At 43.3% G+C, this 12,498-nt stretch overlaps 1 protein-coding gene across 46 annotated transcripts in view; it reads right to left on the bottom strand.

Annotated features, from left to right (window-relative positions):
• The window catches only part of NRXN3 (neurexin 3), a 1,829,497-nt gene that overhangs the window by 1,264,336 nt on the left and 552,663 nt on the right, over nucleotides 1-12,498 (bottom strand). For all 46 annotated transcript variants that reach the window (XR_008306051.1, XR_008306106.1, XR_008306104.1 and 43 more), the window contains one exon: nucleotides 3,688-4,126. Coding sequence is in view for 41 of the 46 variants with exons in the window: in XM_053245247.1 (XP_053101222.1) it covers nucleotides 3,688-4,126 (439 nt within the window). In the remaining 5 variants the exon portion in view is untranslated. The remainder of the gene's footprint in view (nucleotides 1-3,687; nucleotides 4,127-12,498) is intronic.

A 12,498-nucleotide genomic window follows, 5' to 3' on the forward strand; every position in this document is an offset into this window, starting at 1 on the left:
GGGAACTCTGACCTCACTTATTAGATGAGGGGAAATGGTCCTCTCTTCTTACTAACGTCTTGACTAATTGGCTCAGGTTCTGCATTTTATTCAAACACCTCCTAGTCCTCATTTAGACTTTAAATTTCCCTCTATCTTCCAAATTGCAAGATTTGCTGAGCTCTGTTGAACTTCAGTAAAATATCCCATTAATGACTAAATTCACCCTAAAGCCAGACAGAGATGCTGCTGTTTCCTTCAAAAATAACCTCTGGCATTTATATTTCCCATCGATCCTAGCTTCCAGGGCAACAAAGATTTTGCTTTTAACTTGCACAACAAGCAAATGCTAGAGCTATGCAGAATGCTCACTCATTTTGACGCTATGGGGGTAGTTTTTCAAATATTTTCAAATATTTCAGGTTCCTTCAAAGCTAAACAGGGGTTTTCCAATAAGAAGATTGTAAAGGAGGACAAACTACCCATGAAAGCTAGCTTGCCCTCCCTCCGTTGATTTCTACCTGCAAAGTGTAGCAATAGGAGAATACTGGGTTTGTTCTAGGCCATACTCTCAGTTCAAGAAAAACAACAATGAGAACTCGCCCAATAGGATTGGCTAATGCCCCATTTGAGATCTGTATGTGCCTACAATGTCCCAGAATCCTCTGCAATGTGTAGGGAGGTGGACAGGCTTCCATGGCAGACACTCAGGTCAGTCACTTATTTCTCAGCCTTATTTCTCAGTGACCACACAGGATTGTTGTGAGTAGTCCATGTAGACTGTTCTGGGATCCTCAGAGAAAGAGTGGGATATAAATGCAAATAAATAAATAAATACATAAATAAGTAAAATAAAGTGGTGTGGAAAGCATTCCCTCCAGGAAAAAAGTTTGAAAACTACTAAAGGAAATAAAATAAAAGGAAGGTAGGTTTTGAATAAATATTACGGGAAATTAGGAGAGAGTGAGAGTATCACATCCGATACCAACCTTGATGTGAGTTGAAGAGAGTGGATAAACAGCTCCCAAGTGAGAGCTGGGGAGTGGGTATGTATGTAGTACAGCTGCTACTCATATCTGATTAGATACTGAAAACTCCCATGTGAGAAAGTGTGATATTTTAAGATTCAGATACTAGGGATCCCCTCATGATTAATAAACACATTATGCAAGTACTCCTGTTTGCATGTTTATACATTAATTTATGTAACAACTGAATGTTTTTTGAAATGCATTCTCTGCTTTACTAGTTTGTAATGATGATAGATATTCATTTTATATGTTCAAGTCACTTTCGGTGACACTTATTATAGAAAAGTGGGGTATGTAATATGCATGAATGACAAAATAGCTAGTCAGTAATAAAATTATCTAGTTCCAACCATAGAAAAAGATAGGGGTGCAGATAGAGGGAAAGTTTGAGGAGCAGATCCTCACTTAATATTTTTGTAGAGAGAGGAGAGACACAAATCTATTGGCTCCCCCTTAGGAAAGTAGCTTCTCACAACACTTATCTTGTTCCTCACAGCAGGTATTTATCAAAAGTGCCTCTCCATGATGTGGTTAGAACAGTCTCCTTAAGTTAAGAATGTGGTCAAGAGCTAGTCAAAATTCAGGAGTGCAGAACCTCCCCCCCCCAATAGTTGAGGAGTCCCCCTCAAGTGCCTTTCTGTCCTTTGAAAGCCTATTTTTCTCCTTTTTAAAAGTCTTACCTCCCCACCCCCATTTTTTTAAAAATAAGGAGCTGCTTCTCAAGCTTTACCACTGCCTGCAACCCTGTAAAAATCTACCATTTCTAAAAGCTTGTGTTGAACTCTCCTGCTGAAATCAGTGGCAGTTTAAAATGCTCAGCTTTGGCTGGATTCTGCCTTGTTTCTTCTTCTATTTCCAGTACTAAAGGTCACTGTCCAGAGGCTAGGCATATGCCACATGTGTCAGCAAAACTGCAAGTATTAACAAATGCTTCAGACTGCATTTATCCCTGCAAGTTAATTAAATGTGAGCCAACCTACAAAAATCAATGATCTGATTATGTATTTATTTACATCTCTGTAAAATGCTGCAATTTGTACCAACAGGTACAAGTAATGCAAAAATGTTACCATCAAAGTCTAGGAGGGTAGAAACACTCAGATGTGTTCTCTTGCTAAGAAAAACATAAGTAAACTAGTGGATTCTGCCCTATCCATTAATGTAAGTTGCCTTGAAGATGCAGAATAAGTGAATCCCAGCATTGTTTCCTCCACATCCTGTCTCAGAATTCATGGCCAGCGTGGTGTAGTGGTTAGAGTGTTGGACTAGGACCGGGGAGACCTGAGTTCAAATCCCCATTCAGCCACAATACTTGCTGGGTGACTCTGGGTCAGTCACTTCTCTCTCAGCCTAACCTACTTCACAGGGTTGTTGTGAAAGAGAAACTCAAGTATGTAGTACATTGCTCTGGGCTCCTTGGAGGAAGAGCGGGATATAAATGTAAAAAAAAATAAAAAAAAATAATGGCACATTAATAATGTACTTATTTTCTATTCCTTGTAATAAGAGCTGGATCTAATTGTAAATCTGGAAGAAGTTTCCCCTGCAGCAACATGTGGCCAGACTAATGATGAGGAAGCCAATGCCCTGACAAATTTTTGATGAAGTGATTCTTTTTTCAAATAAACTGAAAAACAAATTGTTCTATTCTTAGCTAATTTCAAAATTCAGCCCTTTTGCTCTCCCAGTTAGATCACTGGAAGCATGATAGAACCCAAGCACATCCCAACCTCTCACCACCCCCTTCTGTTTTCCTAAAACTTACTTGGCAATACCAACAAGGAAATCTTATATTGGAGAGAATCTGCAGCATGACCTCTACTATGCCCAAGAATGATAACACAATAGCATCTCAGGCATTATGATCCTTGTGAAAGGTAGATGTCAGAGCTCCTGAATCCTACTGAGGATTTCAGGAACCCCTGGAAATGCATTTCCCTCAGATAGTGGCAGCATTCTAGGTCATAATTGGCAGCATTCTAGGTCATAATGGATAAGTTCTTTCTGTTGCCATAGCTGCCAGCAGAAACATTAGGGTACCAAAAAAAAGGTGAAATGGCAGCGGAAAAGCCAGGCAACAGGGCAAATACATTCCAAAATGGGCCTGAATTCTTGAAGAGTTCGGGCTCAATTTGAAATGGGCTTAAGCGGATTCTGAAATGGAGGAGTTAAAGCCTGAACCCCAAAATTCTATTTTTTTCCTGCCAGCAACACTAGGCCATGCTTTCTAACAAAATTTATCCTAATACAGAATAAATGAGTGGGTTCCTTCTTGGGTTTGAAACATCTGAGGAATGTCATATAATGCCCCAAATAATCCAGTAAATCCTGGTCAGATCACTGTGATTAAACCATTAAATAGGACAGAAAACCAGGATCTGATCCTGGTTACCTATCCTGGTTATATGTAGGTTAACCACAGCAGTTTGACCAGGATTGCCTGGGAAAACTGCATTCTCACAACAAGTTCCATGGGAATCAGCAATCCTGGTTAACCCTTTAACCAGGATAGCCGTATTTTTGAGAACATAGCCTCACAGAAAGATGGGGTAAGTTGTTTGTTACACCACAAGTCAAGATGCAACTTTCATTGGATTCTGCTCTTCAGGATCTTGACTCTATAGTATTAGAGAAATAAAGGATGGCCCTACTATTGCCAGGGAATTTTTCTCCATACCTGATCTGCCATCTCTCTGGATATCAACATGATACCATTCTCCATCGTTAGCTTTCCTCTGAGTGGCCTTTACTTTGACAGTCCCAGAACCCATGTCAAGAAGAAGATAGAGGTTCCCATCTAAGAGTTCCACTGCAAAGAAATCCACTTTGGTGTTCTTCTGGCTCCTGGAATCTTTCCTCTCCTGGGGTTTGCCATGGGTGAAGAGTATAAGGCCATTGGGCTCTGTGGTGCGGAAGTCAAAGGATATGGAACCCATCCGCTTGGTGTTCCATTTAGGCAGACTAATGTAGGCCTCAGGTGTCTCAAAGTTGATGGGGTCCAGCGTGGCCACATTCTCACATGTGAACTTCACCTCCCCATAGATTTTCATTTTTGTGTCACCAATCCTTGCCAAGCGAGACAGCTCCAGACGGATGTCATTATTCTTATAAACAACCTGTCAGGCACAACAGAAAACAACATAGATCAATCCAGAAAATAATGCAAACTTCTGAAAAAAGCACCCAAAGAAACTCTTAGGATTGGAATGAACCTGTATGGGACTCTAAGGTCAGGACATTTTCTAGGAACAACAGTAGCTGGTATTCATTATCACAAGGAAAGAAAAGTGACCATCCAGAGAAGCACAAGTACCACAAAAAGTTCCCCCAAAGACTCTGATATGTGAATATGCATGTCATGTGGAATGCATGTTTGGAATTGTGACATTCTACTTGCATAGATACAAGTGCTGAATCCTCTGCACTGAAAAATGCAAACCAGAGTTGAACGGACTCCATTATTACTTAACATGTTGATTGTGATCCAGCTGTGCAAAACGACAAGCAACTCCACTTGTTTTGCTTCTACCTCAACAAGAGAGCAACATTCTCTGTACAAATGCATGCAAATTATGGAACACAAATTTATTCAATTCAAGATTCTCAATATGTTTCAAACTCAAAGGAGTTGTTTGTCAGGGGAAAAGTGCTTTTCGATATAAGGGAAGGGAGTCTGTGAACTTGTTACTTCTGTTTGGAAAAGGTGGAATACATCTATTAAGTTCACAGACTTATTTATGTAGTTAATAGTGATTCTAGTGATTCTCTTGAAAATAAGTAATATGAGTTCAAAACACATTCAGAATCATGGACTGAATAAATGTGTATGCTCAACTAATTCCAGATACCTGAATGTGTCTATTGAATTATGTAAAAACAATAAGACCAGCAAAATTACATGAGCCAATATTCTAAACGTTAACAACGGAGCAATTGTTTTTTGCTAGGAGATGGAAAAGTCAACAAATCTCAAAGAGAAAGGACAAAGAAAGCATCTGAAATAATTGATTTATTAAAGTTGCCCAGTTATAAAAAACGTAATAAGAAAAACAGAATGGAAGTCAAGAACTAACTTGCAGAATATTGTTTTGGAGTCCAATGGATTTCAGCTTAAGATAAGCAATGGGCACACAGATGGATTTATAAAGGCCTAGGAAATATTGTGGTGCCAGACCAGCTGGGGATGGAGCCATGAAAAACGCTGCCTCTAACCCAATCTAGACTACTACTCAAAACACTGGAAAAGCTCCAGCAGAGTTTGGTGAAATTCAAGGATGTGGAAAGGACAGGAGTAGGGAGGGATGAAACTGGGCAATTTCTGAGGGAGGGCGAGAAATGATGTCAAGCTTGAGGGGTGTGGCTAACCGTTCTTTTGTGATGGTAGCTGTGACAGTAGGTGTCATTTTTCTTTTCATTTCTTACAATTCAAACCAGGCCTCTGTGGGTCTCAGTGGCATCGGCAGAACTTGAAGTGGTACACCTTTTCTCAATAGCTATCTCTGCTTGCTTACCATTTCCCCCAAAATTCCCCTGGAATGAAATCAAATTGCCTGCTGCTGAATTTCATGTGACTTTCTCCTAACTAAGTGCATGCAGAATAGCTGTCGTACAGCCCAGTCATGTGCATGTTTCCTTGGAAATAAGATCCAGACCACAGCTTACAATACTTCCCCTTGTGGTTTCTATCTGCGCTGGGAGGAAAACTCCAATGGGTACCAAAGGGAGCTTTCCTCCTGGGGCAAATAGCACCCAAACTGGGGCTCCAATCCAGATCAGGACCATGGCAGACGCAAATGTCTAAAGCCCCTGTCACAGTAGTCCCAACCAGTGTTTCCTCTAACAGGGATTCCCAGATATTGTTAACTACAAATCCCATAACCCCCCCCCCAAGCAAAAGCCATTGCATCTGAGGATTCTGGGAGCTGTAGTCAACAACTTCAGGGAATTCCTGTTAGAGAGACTACTGGTCCCAACCAGGACACACACAGTCCTTCCCCATTGGTTGTAGTGTAGTGAATAAAAATAGCCTGTCTGTCCTAATCATGGGCATAATGTAGAGTGTACTTTGGACCAGTCTCATTGAACCAATGGAGCTTAGGGCCGCATGGGATTGCAGCTGTTCCACCTCTTCCCATGTGTGGTCATTAGGAACATAGTAAGAATATAGGAAGCCACCTTACACTGAGTCAGACCGTTGGTCTATCTAGCTCAGTATTATCTTCACTGACTGGCAACAGCTTCTCCAAGGTTGCCAGGGATTGAATCTAGGATTTTCTGCAGGCAAAGCAGATGCTCCACCACTGAGCTATGCCCCCCTCCCTAAATGAGGCACACAGGACGCAGCGGTCTAGAGAGTCAGACTATTAGTCTATCTAGCTCAGTATTGTCTACTGTGTCTGGCAGCAGCTCTCTAGGGTTTCAGGCAGAGAAATGTCTTTCCCGGCCCTACCTGGGGACCTTCAAAAAGACTTTCTCCCAGGCAAATGTGTAAAGGATGGCAGACATGTGTTGCAGATTATGGCTACAAATCTGTACACTAGAATGTGTGACACTTTGGCAGGTTACCAATATGCAGTTTCCTCCAAGTCTGGTAGAATTATGGCTGCAAATCTGGGCACCTTGGAATAAACTCTATTGGACACAGTGGGGCTTCTGACATCTGGATTGTTAGCCTTATAAAAGCCTACGCACAATTATTTGGGCATGAGTCCACTGAACACCGCGGGACTTCTTCCAAGTATTCTTGCATAGGATCCAGCTGACAGATGTAGAACACTAGCTAGTACTGTTTGCTAAAGACCAAAAAGTAGCTGAATAATAATAATATGTAGTTTTTAAAAACTACCCAGGAAAACTCTGTAACGCTTCTTCCCACCCCCCACCCCCGCTTCTTACATCAAGGATATTGGCAACTGCTAAGGCTTAGCAATATAGGCTAGAGGACAATATAGTATCAAGACTCCTTTGAAATGCTTTGCTACTCTGAGACACTCCAAGAATCAATCTGGCAAGTTGTGTTATACAGTTTTGATCTGTATAATAAAAGGGAGGAGGGGGCAGCTCTCTACTCAGGTGGATTTTCCCAACCTATCAAAAGAGCCTCTCTGCAATCAACTGAAGATACAGAAAGTGAGAATGTGTGGCACTTTGGCAGATTACCAATATGCATTTTACTCCAAGTCTGGTAGAATTAAGAAGGAAATCTTGCCTCGGGCACACAGGTTGACATATTCCCTTAGGCAATGCCCATGTGTAGTTAAGACAGGTTGCCACTAGATGTCCCTGTTGCCTTATAATGCATCTCTGAAGGGCCTTCACTACCTATTACAGAAACCTCTTTTCATGACGGGCGAAGTTTCAGAGACTCTTTTTAAAACATTATTTTTGTCATTTGCAACTCTGGTGGGGCAAAATAAGGGTTTGATTCCTTTTGGGACTTTCTTGAGGTATACCTCTCCCTGCTACATGTCCTATTGCTCACGTGTCAAGGTATATTTATGTCAAGGTAAATGCATAAACCTTTCCAAAAAGCAAATTCTCCTAAAGTTTCAAGCACTAACCTTGTGTCAGCTTATTTGAAGGCACAGTTTTCATAACCATTGCCTCTCCATTGTTCTGTGGTGCTTGTCTTCATGAAAATGCCCAGGGCAGCTTGTGCATTTCATAGGGCCTTGATGCTAATCCAAATTGATGGGCAATTAGAGCAGAAGATCTGTATTTCACTTATCTAAATGTCATAGTTACACAAATTCACTATATACACTCCATTTGTTTATATGCTTAGGTCAGTGTAATCCCATGAAAATATCACTTTCACTTATACAAATGTTTGAATAATTGCATATTGTTGCTGTTCTCCCCACAATAACTCAAACAAATCAAGGTTGCCCGAGGTTAAGGAGATCCGTTTCCATGATCAGATTACACAGAAGGGGTGAGGAATATCTTCCTAATGGAATACCAAAATAGAAGGCTATAGGAAACAGGCTTCGTTCCATAAAGTTAAATTTCTGATGGAAACTGGCTCACCTTAGCTAACAGGCTAAAGTTCTGCCTACCAGATACAGGTGAAATAGAAGCACTAATAACAAATTTCGCAAATGCATCACTTTATAGGAACATAAGAACAGCCATGCTGGATCGGGCCCAAGGCCCATCTAGTCCAGCATCCTGTTCCGCACAGTGGCCCACCAGATGCCACTGGAAGCCACAGGCAGGAGTTGAGGGCATGCCCTCTCTCCTGCTGTTACTCCCCTGCAACTGCAACTGGTGACAAGTAACATGCCTTGATATGCAGAATTAGGGTTAGACAGCAAAATCTTTACTGAGAACTTTCAGTTGAACTTGGGAAGGAGAAAGGTGAGCAAAACTGTGTCACCTACTTCATTTTCAGAGGTCTGCAATTTGGGTGGTTGGGGGAGGCAAAACTCACCAATGCTTCCCTTGGTTCCTTTTGCCAGGCATTTCAATTCCCCCCATCCCCTGTAAAATGCAATGTCATAACATAGTACCACTCCAGAGCACTCTGGGAAAAACAAAGTGGTAGTTGCCAGCTGAAAGGGGGTGAGAGGCTTGCCCGAATGGTGGGTATTTCAATCCAGCTTTAGCAAAGATTACCTCTAAGGATACTGCAAAACTCAAATATATAAATATGAATAAAAATGTAGAAATGTAATAAAGACCCCATCAACATTAGTGAAGGTGCCAAGGCTATGTCAATCTCTAGGCTATTCAAAGAGTCACTGTATCTTTAAGAGAATATAGAAAACTGCTTTAGCTATCCTTGAATGGACCAAACTAGTGAAGAAACACGTTGGGCCAATGGGATATGCAGAAACCTCCCGAGAAATTTCATTTGGCTTATAGAAACTCATTAGGCTTCTCCTGAAAATTCTCAATGTTTCTTCTTGGGAGGAACCAGAATTCACTTCTAATTTCACTTTTTCAAATGTTTTGGTGCCAACCCTACAAAAATCTTGCATACCTTTAAGGTCTCTCCTCCTTTTGTTCTTTAGACTGGTGCATTTCCCTCCTTCCTTGGCCAATAATGTTAAATCTGACTTCGTCTTTTGTGTACTAAAACATATATGCATTACTTATATGTGCGTACCTGACATGGCCTTTTCAGCTGTGGCCCCTTAGCAGGAATACCCTCTCAGAAAGGGCTTCACTGTGCTCTCTCCCTCAGGGTTTAAAAAAAAAAAACAGCTTAAGACCCATCTTTTTAGAGAGGCTTTTCAATGTTACACCTGCAGCTCAAATGTGGTCTGTGTTTAACTTCAAACTTTTAAATTTGAATCTCTCCTAGTTTTCAATAGTTTCTTGCAAAAACCTAGGTAGGAGGAGGGGAGTATGATTGTAGGCAAGGCGACAGTTATGGGAGAAGCAGCAGTTAGGGTTGTACGAGCTGGCTCAATCTGAACCACAGTTCTAATCGAGCCAGCTCAGTTCAGCCAGTCCAGTTCAGCTAGTCCGAGTTTGAACCAGACCGGCCCTGGTTCTAAGAACCGGTTTGTGGGCCTGTTCAGGAATATTTGTAAAAGGGAATCCTCAAGGGGACAACCCTAATCCCTACCCTAAAGGCACTGTGGGGGCAGTGAGAGAAAGGGGCCTCTGTAACTTTAGTGTAGGTGGCGGCGGAAACATCAGAGATGGCAGGGGTTCCACCAAGCACCTAGCCACAGCCGGGTAGGATGGCTTTTCTTCCTACTTCATTAAAATGTTAGGGACAGAATCTGAGCAGGGCATGCTTGTCCTGCCCAGCTGCCACCTCATACAAGAGCATGCTCCCCTCCTCTTACCTGGGTTTTTGCAAGCACGCCTCTGAGAACTGGGAGTGCACCCACCTCTTCTACCCAGGCTGGGTGCTTCTCCTACCCTACCAGAGGTCATGTGAACAAATCTTATATTAGCAAGAGACACACAAATAAAACCGGGAGGGGGAGCATGGGAGCTACTGAAATGACCCCATGCCATTTCTTGCCATCTTTCCTGCATAATGCCACTCAGGTCAAAGCAATCCCCACTTCCCACTAAGCAGAGATGCAGGTAGATGAACACCTGGAGAGCTATTGATTTGCTACCTGTAGGGCAATTCTTGCACTTTCTTGGTTAGTCAGCATCTCTCCTTCTTGCATATCCCAACAGCCTGTAGTTTTACTCTGTTAGCTGCTGATGCACATGGAAGAAACCAAAAAGAGGATAATTGCTTCCCCTTATGTGCAAGTAAACATCCTAGCAACTAGTCAGTACAGCACCTTTGTAAAATATACAGTGAGACAGAGGTACCAAGATAGCACAGGGCTCTCACCCTGCTGCTACAGCCTCTCTGGGTCATTAGTACCACCAGGCTTTACACTAACATGAAGAATTAGCTGTATTGAGTATACCTGGTGCTGGGCAATGAACTCTCAGCTGGGTTCCTCTTTCATTGGATTTCATTTAACTGAAGCAAGTGATGAGGGGCCAAGCTAATCCCAGAGAAGATGTTTTATTTAAACACAGATAGTTCTTAACCAAGATTCACAGCTAACAGCAGAGAGTTGAACAGATTCTTTTTGCACCTGTCTTCACAGCGCAAGATGTTGGAGAAATACTCACTGCTGAGCCCCCCCCCCTCTCTCTCCCCCCTCCCTCCCTCGTGTAAAGGACAGCAGCAGAAATATGTGGAATAGAGGTGATAAAGTTTTATAACTAGATTTTGAACTGACTTGCTGAAATTAGAAAAGTAACGGATTGCTCTGGTTGAATGGCATTCACACAAGGGTCTGTAAAGAACCCAAGTGTGAAATTGCTGAACTATGTACTAAAATATGTAACTTAGTACTTAAATCCTCCTCCTTATGAGAAAGGTGGGAAGATCGCCAACTTCTCTCTCTCTCTCTCTCTCTCTCTCTCTCTCTCTCAATTAGCTTTAATAAACTAACTCAAAGAGGAGGACAGAAGGTGGGATGAGTCTCCAGCCACGTCATGTGTTTGTTTATTATCTGAAGTATGTACAGAGGTGGCGTAGCAAGGTTTAAGGTGGCCTGGATGCAATCTCTAAAGCACCCTGCCGCCCCTTCATTCTCTCTACCAACTCTTCACTCCCGGGACAAAGTGCACCTGGGGCCCCTGTTTTCCCATTGTGTGCATAAAGCACACGTGTGCCCCAAGCCATGCCCCTTGTGTCCAACATCAGATGCAAGGGGGTGGAGAAAATGGCCTCCCAGCCCCAGATCAGCTACTTACATCGGGGGACCCGCCGCTCTTTGCCACCACCACCTCCTCCCCGGGGGCATCATGGTCAGCTGGCTCCTCAGCCATTGCTCACGCACAGTGAGAGGCCCAGCCTGCTCCAGCACCGCAGCTCCTCAGCAGGCTGCAAGCCAAGCATGGACATCGAGGCAGGCAGGAAGAACCACTGCTAGTTCTTCCTGCCCACCCTGCCCCTGAAATGAAACCCTGCTGGGTTTCTCAGCATTGGCCTCACCCCTTTGTCTGACATCAGACGTAGGGGTGGGGGCAATGCCCGTGAGATGGTCAATCTCTCCTCTAGGTGGCTAGAGAGGAGAGGGACGTGCTTTGCACTCTCACTTGCAGGAAGGGGCAAAGAGGCACCCTGACCACTCCGAACCTGGGGACAATTGTCCCCCCCTTGCTCAATAGCCACTACACCCGTAGCAGCGCCATCACCTCACACCATTCCTTGGTGGCCACTTTACTCCCTTGTAATGGAGGAGGCATGGCCAAACTCCAACTGCAGCTGGGACTGAGAAGCAACCACAGGTGGCACACTGCGCTGGGAATGGGCAATAACAACACTGTGCCAAGCAGCAGTGGAGAGGAGGGAGCGAGGTGGCCCTTCTCAGGGCCAGGCAGCTCTTCAAAGCTGGGCGCTGTGGGTTCTTTGGACCTGTCCGCTCTATTGAAGCTCCACCTCTGATATACAGTATGCTCCACATTTCTGCCTGATAGCAGGCCTCCAGGGCAGCTGACAAGAAGAGAAAGTCCACACAGTGGCTGACATCCTGTCTAACAAAGCACTTGTAGAACAGGCAATGTCCAGCTAGGCAAAAGCCTGCAAAGTTACACTAAGTACCAAGGATATGCAGAATTGCACGTTCCCTTTACTACAAATACCGCTACACATATTTCTATACTGCTTTTCAACAAAATTTCTCAAAGGAGTGTACACAGAAACAAACAATACATGAGATGATTCCCTGTTCCAACAGGCTCACAGTCTAAAAATAAACATAAGGCAGATGCTAGCAACAGCCACTGGAGGTATGCTGTGCTGGGGTTGGATAGGGCCAGTTGTTTTCCCCCTGCTAAATGTAAGAAAACCACCACTTCAAAAGGTGCCTCTTGCTCAGTTATAGCAGGGTTAACTGCTCATCCCACTCAATGGCTTTAAAGTAAATGAGGTATGCTTCAGGTAGCACAAGTGCCGCGGAAGTGCGTGAGTGGGAGCGCAAGACTAGTTCCAGTCTTTGGTGCAACAGCT

The sequence above is a fragment of the Hemicordylus capensis genome, chromosome 1 (genome assembly GCF_027244095.1).
Source record: "Hemicordylus capensis ecotype Gifberg chromosome 1, rHemCap1.1.pri, whole genome shotgun sequence".
In the NCBI taxonomy this organism is placed as follows: domain Eukaryota; kingdom Metazoa; phylum Chordata; class Lepidosauria; order Squamata; family Cordylidae; genus Hemicordylus; species Hemicordylus capensis.